Source organism: Rhipicephalus microplus, chromosome 4 (genome assembly GCF_043290135.1).
Source record: "Rhipicephalus microplus isolate Deutch F79 chromosome 4, USDA_Rmic, whole genome shotgun sequence".
NCBI classification, from domain to species: Eukaryota; Metazoa; Arthropoda; class Arachnida; order Ixodida; family Ixodidae; genus Rhipicephalus; species Rhipicephalus microplus.
The window spans coordinates 29,855,882-29,872,938 of NC_134703.1; the positions used below are offsets into that span (position 1 = coordinate 29,855,882).

Consider the following 17,057-nt stretch of genomic DNA (forward strand, 5'->3'; position numbering starts at 1 on the left):
TGGCCGCCGCAGCATAGCTTGTTTCTTTCTCTATGGCTGCAGAGGACGACGGGCCTCACTTGTTTCGATTAATAGCTACGAAATCCCAAGTATATAGGCTATTTATGACATCCTATAGCATTTGTCACTGGAATTTTTAGGTGGCGTTGCTACAGCAGTATTTTCGTTCTGCATGTTTTCCCCTTTTCTGTCTTATCGCGACAAACGTGTATTCAGCGTGTCGAAAGCAGATTGTTCCCTCCTCGTATTCGTGAATTGACTCGTCGTCACAGAGGCCTGTTGTATACGCTAAGAGTTCGCTCTGTATCAGTGGCCCAACAATTATATGGTCTAGGACGTGCGGACAGTCCATTATGTTCGTCGTGTGGCTCCCGTGATGAGCCAATATACCGCATAATTTTAGTGTCCTACGTTTGCAGAGCAGCCAGCACTGCTCACGAATGAACGTGGACTTATTGGACTTAGATGCGCGGCCCTTGACGATTACCTTTTGCCAGGAAGATGCATGCTATATACCTGTGACCAGACCCATCGAGCCCTGCTAACTTTCTTAAGGAAACCCGACTTGGCCTCGCGTTTATAGATATCTTTCCCAAGTGACGACTTATTTGTGTTTACGTGTGCTCTTTTGTTTTATTTGTTTTATTTCCTCTTTTCTTTTTTTTTTCTTTCGTCCTGCCTTCCTTTGCTCTTTCTTCCCTTCCCGAAGGAACAGGCAGGCATTGCGGCCCTGTCGGTGGCAGTTGTCAACCTGTTCCCACCGTATTTCCTGTGTCCTTGCATCTTATGTGTATACGAACATACTACTACTACTACTACTACTACTACTACTACTACTACTACTACTACTACTACTACTACTACTACTACTACTACTACTACTACTACTACTACTACTACTACTACTACTACTAATAATAATAATAATAATAATAATAATAATAATAATGCGAAGGCGAAATGTACTAAATGGGAGAAACATATTTCTCTTTGGTGTTTTTTAACAGTAAAGCTTAATCTACTTTTAAATTTACACACATACCTACTGCAGTGAACTAACATGTACTCATCCTGTGTTTTTTGTCTTCGTTTTATCTCCCCCCCCCCTTTCCTCCGCAGTCTGCGGCAACAGTGGCGTTTCCCATCGTGTCACCCGCGTTCATGTTCTGCAGCGCTTTCGCGCCTCGTCAGATGCTTACTCCCTACGTGGGCTGGCTCACAGAGGTGTCGTTCGTCAACCACGCTTACAACGGCCTTCTGCTCTCGGCCTACGGCTACGGCCGCGCCAAGTTTCCGTGCAGTGACTTCATATGCGTGTACGAGGACCCGGCCGAGCTTCTCCAGAGCGCCGGAGTGGCAGACCGGACGATCCACGAGTTCTACCTCATCCTCCTCGCTATGGAAGTTGTGATTCGCATTATCGGATTCTTTCTACTCAGGTTCAGGCTTTCGAGAAAGAGTTGATGGAATACTGTTTTAGTGGGCACTGGTCGTCAAATATGGGCAAACCGTGAAAGGACTTGACATATTCGAATCTCCAGTATTTATTTATTTTGTGGCTGGAAAGGACAAAAAAACAACTTTCTCACTTAAACTGTCCCGGCAATGTGCAATGGTGCTACTCCGTGGCACACTAGTCAATGTAGTCGGCTTGTTACGGCGCTGCTGACTATGGGCGCGTTTTTGGCGGCAGCATTGGACCACGCTCTTGGTGAAGCGATGGAAACGGCTAGGGTAGATACGAGAGTAATAAGGTCAGGGGTAATGTGACTTGGCCTTCGAGGACACTCGCTGCCAGTGACGTCAGCGACAAGCTCTTGGTCATTCAAGCAACGTGCCTGCAAATAGTCTTTCACGCGATCATTTTATTTCATTCCGTAGATAATGCCTTGGGAGAATCGATTCAAATGAGTTTTTGTACAAATAGACTAAGGTTCCCAGTGTTCAGATGCTTGAGAAATAGTACCTATTAAAACATGTAACTTATTGTTCCTCACATTTCGTAGGTATGTTCTGTAGTATGAAGTGCAGTAAGTTGTCAGTCTTTTGATGCGAGTTGGAAGAGACAAACTTTGTAATTAACTGTGTTGAAAAGGTTTAGAGCCAATGTCGCAATTTAAACTGCCAGACAAATAAAAGTTTAGAGAATGTTACATTAGCGGCAGCAGTAGCGTATCACAAAGAACGCAAAACAAAACAAAGGAACGTCTCTTTAACACTTGGCAGGTCTGTGTTTATACGCACGTTACCAGTGTGTATTTCGTAGCTACCACAACACACCGGAAGCAGCATGCCAGTTATTCCGAGACAGTCAAACATCTCCAGTTTCTTTATACTGGGCATAGGTGTAACAATGAAGAGATTAACCATTTTGATTATTTTTTCCACTTTTGTGATGCCAATCTTACGATGCAAAAAAAGGCGAGTGTAGAACAATCACTTGCTTTTTTCTTTTTCGTTCAAAGTAACTTTTCAATGTTCTACAAATTTTCATAAGAAAAGGTTTTGTTTATTTATCAAGGAACGATAGGCGAGCAGTAAAGTTAATCTCGGTGTGACAGGGTCAGAGAAGAAAATTAAGTAGCCCGGGGAGAAGGGTTATTGCTGTTCCCAAGCAGCGCTAATGTCACGTTGATCACAAAGGAGCAAGGAGGCGGCATCTCTCATAATCATATGGTGGTTTTGGGACCTTCAACCTCACATATCAATCAACAAAGGAGCAAGCAGGACGAGAGGTGAAGCAGCCTTCAAGGGGGCTTCTTACAATTATTCACCTTTCGTTGGCTCCTCGAAAATTGCCGTAGGTACCTGAAAATTCGGCCAAATCGGACACACAGTGAGACGGTACTGACGCCGCGTACCCGCTTAAATGGCTCAACAACGTTATGTGGCCTAGAGGGTCACCAAACTGCGGCGACGGCTGGACAAGACAAAGGAGTTGAGCGTATGCACAGCACTGAGCAGCGGATGACCATGATCATCAACGGCTGCTGCTAACAACCAGAAACAATTTGTTAATGAGGTCTGGTGTCTGTTGTTACTGCCGTGCATTTACCATCGACTACCTAGGAATGAATAAATTATCATGATTAAGTGCTGCACTAAAAATTTCGGCCTTTATTATTTACAAACATAAAAACCAAGATGATACTCATACCCTATTCACAAACGTCATTAAAAAAAAGGGGCGGGGGTGATTTTAAAAAGAAAAGAGAAAAGTGAGCCCCGTAACTGTCTCTCAGGGGGAGGACACCTCAACAGTAGCTCACGAGGAATGGGGGTGGAGAAAGAAATAAAGGGTAGGATTAAAAGATAGATAGGTGGAGAGGGGGGAAGGAGGGAGCGAGGTGCAGGGACAACGAGCGACGGAAGTGAGGAGAAGACAGGAAAGATAGACACAGTTGCAGGAGTCTGAGGACGGGGCACCACTGGAGAGAGCTCTTATCGGCGACACGAGATGGCGCAGGGCTAATCCAGTCGGCCAGAGCTACGCTGTCGTCGTCGTCGGGGACCGGCGGCAGGAGGTGGCGTAGGACCAACCCAGTCGGTCAGAGCTGCTCTGTCGTCGGAGATCGAGAGGGCACAACCGGTTGCCACGGAATCCAGCGAGCGAGTCGTCATTAAAAAATGGCTGTGCAGTGCTTTTTCTACTGCCTCCTGAAGCACAGCAGCGTGCGTATGAAAGAATACCGAATTTAACGCCATAAACAACGATCAAAAAGAATTTAAGTTATTGTTTCACAATTAAAAACACGAGTAGTCGATGAAAGATAAAATACATATACACAAGATCTCCCTTGAAGGTCTTTTTGAAGTAATGCGTAAGCCGAGAGTTTTGGCGTACGTTGTAGGCATTTCTAGCACGCTATTTTGGCTTCGCGATTTTAACGTCCTGGACGTGCATCTCGCGACCACTGAAATGCGTGTTTAGTATCGCTTCTTTTGAGAGATCGAAATTAGCCCTATGCGTGTAATACTCATTGCCAGCTTTACACCTTGTTTTACAAAAGGCTTTTATTCTGCTGCTACTCAAATTCAACGTGGCTTTCACAGAAAGTGTTCTTTTCTTACACTTGACTCTGCGGCCTCAGCGCATTCTTATGGGATTCAAATATATTGACATTCTGCAAGCGTGGGTGTCTAACCCAGTGTTGTGGCTTCCAGAAAGCTATGGAACGTGCATCACACGCTGAAAAAGACTTTAAGTGAGGCAGATAACCTTGAGCGCTTCATCGTATAGTAGCACAGTGTTGCGAACACTCGGTCTGAAGCTTAACGGATATGTATTAGCTTTTCCTTGCATGTTGCATGCTGTATTAGAGATTAAGAAATCGCAGCATATCCACGGAGTGATTGATGATGAGTTGGGCGAAGTGTCTGTCTGTCTGTCTGTCTGTCTGTCTGTCTGTCTGTCTGTCTGTCTGTCTGTCTGTCTGTCTGTCTGTCTGTCTGTCTGTCTGTCTGTCAACTATACCAAAAACCACTAACGCCATCTAGTGACAATATTTTTAGGGCATAAACAACAACGCCATCTACGAGCAATTCATAAACTAGAGATGCTACATACTACTACTACTACTACTACTACTACTACTACTACTACTACTACTACCACTACCACTACTACTACTACTACTACTACAGAGGAGGGATTAACCCTCACTATTAGGAGCTTCTCCCTTAAGTGCGTGTGTAGTGCTGAGTGCGTGTGTAGCCCAGAGGTTGAGACACTTGCCTTTGATGCGCGGGGACCTGCGTTTAAACTGAGTCCATGCAGAAACGTGATTTTTTACTATTCCTTTATTCTTCATGATGATGGTCGTCTTACGTGACAGGGGAACAGACATGCGGATACACAGTTTGTCTATCAGAATTCGTGTAGAAATGCTTGCACACTTAAAATACCAAGGCCATGTGAAACTTAGCACAAGCATTAGAAACGGCATTATATAGCCCACTTTAGATTCCGCAAATGTCAACCGCAAGTATATTTGCAAAGTACCACTACACCATAAATAACGATATTGTCAGGCGGTGAAGCGCTCACTAAGCCACAGAGTAAATGCGCAGACGACGAGGACACAGAAGCGGCTGAACATGCACGAGCGGTGTGTGCGACGAAGTGGTTGCATCTATCAAGTCTCTTCTCTGTCCTCGTCTTCTGCGCATTAACCTTGCGTCATGTTCCACCAAGAATCCCAGAACCCACGCTGTCATGACTACGCGTATTCAAGGCAATGCATATATCTGCGTAGCGGCACACTTGGTGGAGGCTGTAGCTGATTGGGACTGTGACTAAATAAGGCTGAGCCTTTTGTGATGGCAACATGAAACCACCCATTCGTCACGCAATTCTCACGGTGTGATGGCTGGTGATGTTCTACGGTTTCGCAACGCATTCTTTGCAAAGCTATGTACATCACTCCTTTCACACCGAGCGTCCTGTATAGTATTTTTATTTATGAAGTATGAAGCGCAGGCGTGACTTTCAAGCACTGTGAAATAGCGATATTTATGCAACGCCAAGCAGGACCCACCTTGTCAATGAAATTTTGTTGCGCAGCTGTGTCGTTTTACGTGACGATTCTGTTCACGTCACGTGACTCTCCCGCAAGTGACGAAGACCGGAAGTTCCGGTACCGTGTTCTTTAGAATGTGGAGACACTCTACTAACGAACACAGAGCATGTGTGACAAAGACATTGACTATATTTGATGGCTTTTTCCTGTGTAGTGTGGGCTAAGTGCCGTCTAAGTTTTTTTTTCTTGTTGGAAAAGATCCATACCGCATAATCAATGCAATGCATGTGCACAAGGCAACCAAAATTATTCGCACGCTCTCCTGGGTCCCTGCACGTTTCACAGCTTTACCTGCTCGATGGCTAGGATAATGTATTGGCACACGCTCCCAGCACACGCGTGCGATACACGAGGAAGTTGGCCGCAAACCAGCCCATTCACTCCTAGAGCGCTCCTTCTTAGCATTCATTCCTTCCTGGAAAGCCTCATTTTGAGCAGGACAAAAGCTGTCAGCCTGGCTGCTGCCTCGAACGCGAGCAAAATGAGACTCAACACGTGTATCTCCTTGTCCGCAGCGCCGACCTGCTCCAAGAAGTGCGCCGGGTCTTCGTAGAGGCAGATGAATTCGTCGCACTCGAGGGGTTCGCGACCGTATCCGTATATCGACAGGATGAGGCCGTTGAAGGCGTAATTCATGTACGACGCATCCGCCATCCACCGTACGTATGGGCTGAGGAGGTGTGCCGGCACGAAGAAGCCACAGAAGAAATAGGCCGGTGACACCACAGGCAGGACCATGAACACTGCAGTCTATTCATGGAACGAGAAATGAGAGGGGGCTTGCTGACTGCGAGAGGATAGGACGTTTACCAAATCATCAAGAGTGCCACACTATAGGTTCAGTTAGATGAAGCTGACTTCACGTCATTCTAAAGACAGCGGCTATCGACCAGTAGAGCGTTTATATAAATTCGATCTCGTAAATCTGATAAATGTGAGCGTAATGATTTATAGGATAAATATTAAAGTGAACGTGCATGAAGACGAAACTCTGCCTACTTGGTGCTTACAAATTAAGAGATGTCGTGAATGAATGCGAACTTAATAACCATAATTCTGTTGGCCCTGCCTCATAATGGCTCATAACTAAAACGCAGAACTTCCATTACTTGTCGAATTGCATTTGCGTGTCTTTTATGTAATAGTCATGTCTGACGCTTGCGCTACGGATCTTGAAAGAAGGCGGCCACTGACAGGTAAATTTGTTTATTTGCACATGTAGTGTAGCTTGCGCAATCGTCTGATTGGCTCAGCAAGGAAGATTACAGCCTGTCATTCATTTCCCATTTGTTGACATTTTGTGTACTCTTAATTGTGCTACAGCGATTTCAGTGTTACGTACGTCGCATCTGCAGGATGTACACGTTTTTTTTTTTCGGTCAGTGTGTCATCTTACCTGAAGCTTCGAGACTGCGGACACGATGAGAGCCAAGGCCTGCGACACCGAGCAAATCTGGACGCTGAACAGCAGCAAGCAAGCAACGCGCCAGAGCTCTAAGGGCTGACCCGTCGGGTAATAGACGATGCCTATCAACAGAGCTATGGGCAAGACCTGAGCAAGAACAGAGTTGAAAAAGAAAGGCCACACAAAAGTAAATACACAGTGCAGATAACGAGAAAGGCTACGGGAAATGCGCTTATTTTGAATCTCAATCGCAAGTGGCGAAGTACTTTTCAAGCATCATTTTATTGTTTTTTATTCACTCTTTTTTTTTATAGAATAGACAAGCTCACCAAGAGATGCCTTTCATTTCACCATTGGCAACTTTATAGCCACGGTGTGGCAAAACAGAATGGCACGTCAAGATTTCTGTCACAGTAGTTGAGCGTCTTACTGAAAGCGACAGTTCTTAATTGCGAACAAACTGATGTTCTAACCTGTCCATGCAACCGGTAACACAATTAAAATATCAGTCATGCTTTTAGACGCTATGATGATTGAATAATTAAAGCAGGTACCAAGAGTGCACAAACAGCAACAGATTCTGTACATATAGAATTACTTTGATGCATCCGAAGGAGTCGCGCATGACATTGTATGCAGCGTGAACACGCTGCAAGCGCGCAACGCCTGTAGAGAGGCGTAGTACGAAATTCACCAACTGGCGTTCAATGCTACTAACACTCAATGCTACCTTAGTATTCAGCAGTATGATTTTCTTACTCACCAGGAAAGGAATCTCGGCAATATAGTTTGCCAGGTAGTAAACGTGCAGACTGTACCAGCAGTTGCGCTGTTCTCTTCCCAGGACTAATACTTCTAGTGGGACTGTAAAAATACGAAAAAGAAGCGTACGTCGTCGCAAAGGTTTGTGTTTTTATAGCTGGCTATAAATACCCATGCGACTCGAAACAAGACGCCCTTGCATCAACGAGCACACGTCCTCAATGGTTGACATGCTGCCATGAAACATTAGGACTTTCCTGACGCCTACCCAGGCTAGAAAAACACCCTCTGTTCCAGACTGAAACTGGCTCGAAATCTTTGTTTTTTACAGTGAAGCTGCTATCCTTCTCGTTATGCTATCACTCGTTCTCAAAAGCTATCATAGTCCCGAATGACTTCTACCTTTCTAACTCGACTTGTTTGTTTGTCTTTCCTTCTACTTCACGGTCCGCACTACTCTGGGGAATTTGGACGAGAATGCATATAGTTGGAAATTTAAAAAGGTTATTCAAAGAATGTTAAGTGCGCGCTCTCTTCATTCCCACCCGCAGGTCGCGGGACCAAACACCGGCTGCGGCGGCTGCATTTCCGATGGAGGCGGAAATGTTGTAGGCCCGTGTGCTCAGATTTGGGTGCACGTTAAAAACCCCAGGTTGTCGAAATTTCCGAAGCCCTCCAGTACGGCGTCTCTCATAATCATATGGTGGTTTTTGGACGTTAAACGCCACAAGTCAATCAATCTTTTGATTTCCTTCTTAATGTTCTGCTTATCTCCCCAAACGTGTGCGCACCAGCGTCTGTTCTCCCACTGCGCCGATTTGTTTGGCGTGAGATGCAATAACTCGGGTTTGTGACAGAACGAGTACAGAGAGAGAGAGAGAGAGGGAAGAGAAAACGGATGAACGAGAAAAAAGTATAAAATGAGTGAGAAAAGGATAAAAAATAGAGGTAACAAAGAAGAAATGCAAGTAAAGACACAATGAATAAATATAAAAAACAGAGAAATAAGAAGAAGCAAGAAAGGCCTCCGAGCTCCATTGTACATTCAGGTTTTGCACCACTATAGTGCGCAGGTGCCGTAATTTTTTGTTTGCATGTCCTTGGCTGTGTAGCTAAAGTAATTTTCTACGTAAGCTCTAGAACAAATGCTACGTGGCAATTACAATCACTTGCTCGTCGCATCACACGTTTACAATAGAACACATGGTGTCTCTCAATATATAACACTTACAATTTATTCTACATGCAGCTACGTGGCTGATCACTGTTGATGCTTAGACTGATGATTACGATGATGAACCCACGACTGCAGTTACTGCGCATTGCCCAGATCCCACAAAGTGCGCGAATGCACCGGCGAAAGAAATCCATTTTTTTAATGAAGTGGCTGCACTGAGACGTTGAGCATGGGCTCAAGGAAATCTCCAGATACTCACATACAATGGCAGCTGGCAGTACTGACTGAAAGACGCAGATGCAGGAGATGGCGAAAAACATGGTGACATTGTTGGTCACCGTGGTTGCCTTGCGACCCATGTCGTAGAACAGCATCACAATGAATACAGCGAAGCCAACATATGCCAGGAGGCGCAGAGGAGTAGCCACCTGAACAGGTATACCCGTAGCAAGTGTTACGCACACTTTGTCAAACGACACTGATATATATTATTTTAATGCCTGCACTGCAGCTGGCGTTCTTGAGTAGTCAAGTTAAATCAATTTTGGTACGTCTTAAGCACCAGCGAATTCACCAGAAGTTCTATGCTAAAAAATCATCCGGTATTTATAAAAAGAAGTTTGGCTTGAAAACGGGGCCGAAAAAGTTTCCAACATGTGCCTCAGTTGCTGGCGAATCGCATATCTTGCATAATACGGCGACTAATCATCACCTAATACATACAACGAGATCATCGTATAGGGACAGCTGAGTACAATTACTCTAGATTATTTGCATTTTTATGAACACAATATTAACAATGTGGTTTCACTTGAAGCATATCATACCAGACACTCCCATGCGAAGTGCAAACCATTTCGAGTTATTTCCTCTTTTTTTTTTTGAACACGGAAGTGTTTCATGTCCGATTCCACTATGGTCCATGTAATGTATTTCCGTCTAGGATATGACGTTGCAAAATATATACTAACAAGGTGCAAAGAAAAAACGAGAAGAAAAGTACCGTCACTGGGCGTAGAACCTGCGACCTCTCGCTCCGCAGCACATGGCGTGAAACCAATGCGCCACACTGGGTACTTCTTTAGTACGTTGAACGGCTTGCTAACAGCAAGAAATTTATAATATATACACCATATATTATTGGCAGTTCTCAGAGGTCATCAACATCAACGTATTTTCGTCATCAGTAGCGAGACGGTGTGAAGGATGTGCGTCGAGTAAGCATTGGGTGCGCTCTAAAGGGCATCACCCCGCGCGTTGCGATGTGGGCACGTCTTCACAAGGCGTAGTCCCTCGTTCTCGCACGCTTATCTCGTGATTCGGGTGCTTTGTACCTCACGCGCTTACACCGCAAGTTTGCTTTGAAGTTGCAGTGTTTAGAGCTGCGCGAAGTTCACTTCGCTTGCTGCCGCGGCCGCGTTTTAGAAAGCTCACACGTGAAGAAGTAAAATTGTGACAGTTCGCGCTCGTCCTGCGTATGCTTGTGCGTTCGTTTCGTGCGTCTTTCTTTCTGTTCGAGCAGTGTGCTTTAACTGTCGAGCTGTGATAGTTGTTAGTCTGCACTCGTTTTGTGTATACTTATATCGCACGTACTTTCCGCTTGAGGTGCGCGTTGCATGTTTTGAGCTGCTTGCCATTATTCGCGTGACATTACAATTTGTGGCTGTAGCGTTCGTTCTTTCGCCCTTGTGATCAAACAACTAACAATAAACACTCATCTGCCTCTGTGAAGACGTGTTTCACTTTCATGTTATATACCAATTCTTTTAAAGAGAAATCATGCAATTGTTTCAAAGGAAACACACTCAAGCAATGAAGGCAAGTTTCTTTTTGTGCTTACCATGCCTTGTGGGCATAATCGGAACATTTACAGTGGTTGAAACTTCTTTTGTGTTCGCTGCATAAAAATTACTTGCGAAGACACTTCCGAAAAGGGTGGTATGTAGACGCCAGCGACACAACGTTTTTACGTAGGTCTCTACGTTGTAGGTATTATGTGATATCATATACTACCTGTATTAAATGTGGAGCTTTTTAAAGGGCCGGCTGTTGTATGTCGTCGCGTGCAATCATCGTCACTTGGTGTAACGCTTCATATGTAACGTATTAAGGGTGCGCTATTGCCACTGACAAGTCTTCTTCCATCTCTTCTTCGAGCGCCTTCATGATGATCACTTATCATAGGAAAAAAAATTAAAAAAAACTAGTGCGCTAGGCGTACTGCATTAGGATTATTTATAAAAATAGAAAAAAGAGGCAAGTTCTAAACAGAAAGACAAAAAAGAGAAAAACGGGAAGGATAATAAAAAGTGGAAGAAAAAGTGATTAGGTAGTTAGACGAGAAATCAATTAATAGAAATAAAGAGACAATAATAGATAAAAGGGCCGGCCATATCCAAAAGGGAATTATGTTGGACGAGCTTGCTCGGAGATGATCGGGTAACCCGCGAATCATCCGTACTTTTGTGAAACAATCGTCGTAGGAACTTTTTTTTCCGCTGGCGTTTTGGTGTTTACCCAACTCCAATGTCAATGCGACCAATCACCTTTGTTGGGAAACTGTCTTAATACATGAAAGACTGAGACAACGTTACTCAAGGACAGCACGTTATTCTTGTGGAGAGTACACACCTTGTTGCGGTAAACGGCAAGCCAGCACCGTTTCAGCAGGACTCGAAACTGGTGAAACTGGTTGACCTTGAAGGTGTACATTCTGTAGGCTTCAGCTTTTTGCTGCCGAATGAAAAGGAATATAAATTGATATATGGAAAGATAAATGCCATTATATTGAACATCTAACCTAATATCATAACAGGTATTCGAGAGTTCGCGGCATCAAATGTCACACGCACAGACTTTCCTTTTGTGGTGGTGTGGCTGAGGTGAGCATTGAGAAAAGAAGCATGATAGGTGAATGAGAAGGCGCAGCAAACGGTGCCCAAAAAGCTATAGCGTTCCTTGTTCAAATGAGAAGTTTAAGCATCCTCCGGTTTTTTTTTTACTCTGAAAAATTTCGTGAGCACGCACCGATTAAGTGCCAAAAAGTGCCAGCTTTCGAAATTTCATTCGCAAGCAAGCACGGCTTTGCCTCACTTACTCAGGTGAAAGCCGCACATGCGTCCTCAAACGCCACTATTGACAGGTATTCCGTGTCGGCGTCTTCCGTCGGCAACACGAGCGTTGCAAAAAATTATTGTCACGCGATCATATGAAACCACTACGAACTCACAGATCGCCCGAATTTGTAGCGTCGTACGTCGTTGTAACGTCACAGCGACACAGCGTGGCGTAACGTCACATGAGACCCCCCCCCCCCCCCCTCACAGCGTAAGTTGTTCAACGGAGCGCCGATCACGAAGGCGGTGAAAAACCAGCGCCTTCGATCTTGGAGGCCATGCGAAACCACATTAAGTGCACAAAGCTTTCGTATGGTGGCGGGGCAGGAAGAACACATCAAATGAAAATGAGAAGAAAATGGTTTTCGCCTTCCAGTCATCTTAGGTAAGCGCGTGAGGAATCCTGCTAGTTTTTTTTTTTTTTAGCCAGCATACCCAAATTTGTTTATTCCAGCTCAACGGGCTTTCAATATACCTGAAAGACGTACCTCACTAGTCATTGTCACTCCTCCGTACTTTGATTGTGTTCCTTGAACGACCGCGTTCTTGTCCGGCTCCGGGATCTCGAATTCACGGCTCAACCTTTCGCAGCAGTCGCCGTAGTCTCCAGATGCTATCTCGCAAACTGTAGCCGGAATGAAGAACATAAGCAGTTCCACGTGTAGCAAGACGGCTTGCAGAAAAATTGATTTCAGACTACTTAACGCGCCTAATTTAAGCGCGAGATAAGTTGCGTGCCATTAATGAAATCACTTCATTGAGTTAACGAATATTTCATATTGAGTATACGCAATGCATCAATATTTCAGGGGGCTTTTTGAGGCCATACTTACTGTAGTCGGCTGGGTTGTGATACTGTGGGCACTCCAGTCCGTGCCTCGACAGGAATTCCACAAGTTTATCCACTTCACCGTTATAGATGCACCGTCCTTTGGAAACCATATAGAGCTGTAAAGAAATGCTACCCTTTCAGTGACAAGAGAGGAGGTGTATCTGCTTATCTAAGTACTGCACGCCCTCCCTCACCATGCTATTTTTCTCAATAGAGAGGAATGATCACTTTGGTGGCCACGCATATTCCCATCGTTAGTATGCTAATGATGACTTCGATTTCAAATTATGGCACACTCTGAGCGCTTCTGAGAGTAAAAGAGCATATATATATATATATATATATATATATATATATATATATATATATATATATATATATATATATATATATATATATATATATATATATATATATATATATATATATATATATATATATATATATATATATATATATATATATATATATATATATATATATATATATATATATATATTATCAACGTTACTAGATTGCCTCAGTTTGCAACCTCCGCCGGGATGCGGCGGCGAAACGCGGCCCCCTTCGTTTCCCGCTCTCTAGGTGGCGCTTCCGACGCCATTTGACCGGTGGCCGCATCGTAACGGAGGCTTCGCGCAATGTTAAACGGAATTTACGCGGTTAATTTTGTGTAATGGGAGTTATTTCCCGAGAGGGTGAGCGAAGGTTATTACGAGTGTGCAAGTAAATCACCAGTTGAGCCGCTAAGGCGATGCCACACGGCAGAGACGTGAGCGCGATGCCCGAATCTTGCGGGACTTCTGTTCATACAGCTCTTTTGCATTCCTGTTCTTTAAAATTCGATTGCCTATGTAAAAAAAAAAACCCATTGACAGTGGGCCACAGCATTAAGTCTAAATGCTAGAGGGCTATGCACTTCGATTCAGGTGCACGTTAGAGAAACCCCAGGTGGTTAAAATTTCCAAAGCCATCCTGCTCTTCAGGTTCTCTGGACGTTTCACAAGTGATCTTTAGCAGCTTTTCCTCTATGAATTTTCGGCGGGAGGCTTGAAAAAATGTTTCTTTTCGGCCGCGTATTTCGTCGAATCGTACCCACTTCGGCAACCAGTCACAAAGCAGCGAGGCATGTTTTCTCACATTCAAGAAACGTCACATGACACATGTGAGCTGTGTAGCTCACAGGGAAAGCGATGACTGAGTTGAAGACATTAAAAAACACCCGGCACCATGCAGATCACGCCAACGCTGACAGCGTCGGTGCCGTTGTCAGACGGCACCGCCGAGAGGGGGCGCGCTTGCGGCTTTTTGACCGGTACAGGGAAGGGTGACACTCGCGGTGCCGCAGTTTGCAAACTGAAAAAAGTATCTAGTAACGTTGATTTTTTATTTTATTTCGGCGCCGCGGGATCATTCTTAATGCCCGTTCGCTTTCGGGAATGTGAGCGCCAATGGTTTAAGTTGTGGCGTCGAAGTCGTTGTGGGTTCTCTATGAATCAGAGTATTTAGACGGGGATTCAGAACAATATGATCGTCAATCTCTGGATTACGGTGAGAGGAATAGACACGGAGGACGACTTCGATTGGTCAGGTATCAGGAAGAGTGGCGATAGTGCGTCAAGCTGCCCCGGAAAAACATCAGGTATCCGCCACTTAGTTTTGCTTTCTCCTAGAGAGCCATTTTATCGCTGCACTGCGTTGGTGTAATGATATGCCGAGCGTACCGATGTTCACCGTTCTTATCTGCAAGGTGTAAACTTCGTTGGGGCGTGAGCATTCAGCGCCAGCTGCAGGAAGGGTGGAGTTGTCAGCTCCGCGAAAACGGCGTGGGTGGGCCCTTCAGCTATAGCACTCCTGAGTGCCACACCGTTCGTTGTGTTGTTTTTCACCGTAGAAGTCACTATAGAGATATGCCTCCACACAATTAAGTATGCCTGAATGCAAATTTTCTCATTTTCAATGCACAGTGAGCCAACCTTTGTTTAACGTTGTCGAGAAATCGCCTCGCGCGGTAGCATTAGGAACCCTAGTGCTTATATTTATGTATGCAAATAACCTTTGTACTTGCAGAGCTTATATATGCCCTACTTCAGAACACGCCCTTCAGTTTTTTTCGTCCCCTGTGAACACTATAGCATTGATGTTTTCATGAATTATTTACGCAATTCTTCGTTTGATAATTTTTTTAAATAATCAGAATAAATATGTTGTTTGAAATTAATACTATTAGAAATACCAATGCTTTTTTCTATCGATTGTTACCTTATTGCTTAGCGTGAAGAAATTTGGGGGGAACGAAAAATGCTCTTTGCTGGACTACCCAGAGACAAGATATTTTTTCGCGGCTGCAAAACAGTTAACATTTAGCATTTTTCGATGAACTTCACGTAGACTTTCATAGTGTTCGCCCTATATTGAGCACTGCGATGACTTCCATGTGGCTACCTTGAACAACCATCCGTATTTATTAACCAGCACCCTCACCTAATAACCTAGGATTAACCCATTAATGTCTGAATTATGAAACTACCTAGAAAAACAGAAATTGTTTTCATTTTATAGCTTTCAAAAGCAACCTTTAAAATATGCCGCCGGTAAACTATCTAAAACGCAACCTCAATGCGCTATTTTGTGTAGGTCGCGAATCTTCCATATGCCACGGAAGCGAGGGCCTTGCAGCAAAAAAAAAAAAAAACGCTCTTCAGAACTATCTAACATGTTGTGTGTCGCCTCTTGAGTACGCACACACCAAATAAACAAAATAATTGAAGATAGAACTTGGCTCATTAAGGCAAGAAAAGACGAAGAAGTGAAATCTCTTGCACGCGCTTTGCGCTTTCCGCCACAAGCTACAAAACAAATGGTTCTAGCTTGAAATATCTTAGACAAGACAGCGCTAAAATTTTCATACTAGAAGCTACATGCCCCGAGAGTGACAGCCAGCATTAAAGGTGGAACGCGTTTCGTGACTTACTTGCTGGTAGTTTTTTGGTATGTCGCGAATTCTCGATCTCCGGCAGTAACTGAGGGTTAAGTAAACACACCTTACCCACATTCTACAAACATCGCTTACAGTACTAAAGGATATAAACATCATTATGATGACACTTTCTCGCGAATTTCCCAAATTACTTTTCCCCTATCGAGGAGAACGCAGAAAGTACTATAGGCTGCGTAGGACGTGGACAGGGTGTTAATATTCTTACCATGTCGAAATGAGAGAATATCTTTGCACTGGGGGCGTGTATGGAGCAAACAACCGTATGCCCCATGGAGGCTATCCGCTTGAGTATCTGTATGCACATTAGACTAGACACGTTGTCCAGGCCACTGCATTCAAGAGAAAGAGTGGAACATTACGGCGTGATAAAAAACAAAAAAAGCAACAAAACTTTGTGGCATTGAACATTCATTTGAATGCAGTCTATTTTTTTTTTCCTGGATGTGCCGCGAAAATTCGGAATCATATGTCCGAAACATGCTTGTATAATGATCATCTCTTTTTATTGTAGATGCTTATTATAGATGAAAGCCATCACGGGAAACGCTAACAGAACCTGTGGCCAAAGTCTTCGCGTATTTGCAGGAAACTCGCGCGATTTGGCGGACAATGTATGCATAGACTTTCGGTCGCTTTCTTGAGTAATAATACTTTCTATGGTGATCATCAATTGATCATCAACATTCTTAGCTTCTCATTTACACAAATATCTTTTTGTGGTTTTAATATTCTGCACTTGCCCAAGTTCAGTTATAACTTAATCGTTGCGGTTTAATGTCCCAAAACCAGGACGTGATTATGAGCGACGCCGTAGTTGAGGGCTCCAGAAATTTCCACCATCTGGAGTTATTTAACGTGCAGCCAAAGCCAAGCACACAGACTTTTCGCCTCCATCGAGAATTTGGTCACCGCAGCCGGGATTCGATCCCGCGACCTACGGTTCAGCGGCCGAGCGCCATAACCGCAAGACCACCGTGGTGGGTTTGCCGAAGTTCAGATATATAAAGATAATTTATTTGTTGATAATTGTGTAGCAAGCTCGCAGAGAGCTAAAACTGTCGCAATGAAAGCAACTTGATACTTAGTTTGTCATAACAGTGCAATGAGGGCGCTCGTTGCTGTGGGGCTAATAAAAAAATGTGGGCTCATCGAGAGAGCGTTGTACACATGAACTTCTTTAGCTCA

The 17,057-nt window shown here is 44.2% G+C and overlaps 2 protein-coding genes across 4 annotated transcripts in view; one reads left to right on the forward strand and one right to left on the reverse strand.

The window, feature by feature from the left end:
• LOC119171587 (ATP-binding cassette sub-family G member 1-like) overlaps positions 1-7,504 on the forward strand; it is a 73,172-nt gene extending 65,668 nt beyond the window's left edge. For 2 of the 3 annotated variants that reach the window (XM_075892413.1, XM_037422364.2), the window contains exon 13: positions 1,120-3,108. In XM_075892413.1, coding sequence (XP_075748528.1) covers positions 1,120-1,464 — 345 coding nt within the window. In that variant the 3' untranslated portion in view covers positions 1,465-3,108. Of the gene's footprint in view, positions 1-1,119; positions 3,109-6,962 lie in introns of those variants that run through there. The other variant, XM_075892414.1, reaches the window with a different exon arrangement.
• Positions 4,783-17,057, reverse strand: part of LOC119171811 (ATP-binding cassette sub-family G member 1) — a 30,019-nt gene continuing 17,744 nt past the window's right edge. Inside the window, exons 6-13 of the mRNA XM_037422661.2 lie at positions 16,078-16,201; positions 12,873-12,987; positions 12,528-12,664; positions 11,555-11,656; positions 9,183-9,351; positions 7,748-7,848; positions 6,976-7,131; positions 4,783-6,329 (exon numbers count right to left, since the gene is read on the reverse strand). Of these exons, the coding sequence (XP_037278558.2) occupies positions 5,985-6,329; positions 6,976-7,131; positions 7,748-7,848; positions 9,183-9,351; positions 11,555-11,656; positions 12,528-12,664; positions 12,873-12,987; positions 16,078-16,201 (1,249 nt within the window). The 3' untranslated portion in view covers positions 4,783-5,984. The remainder of the gene's footprint in view (positions 6,330-6,975; positions 7,132-7,747; positions 7,849-9,182; positions 9,352-11,554; positions 11,657-12,527; positions 12,665-12,872; positions 12,988-16,077; positions 16,202-17,057) is intronic.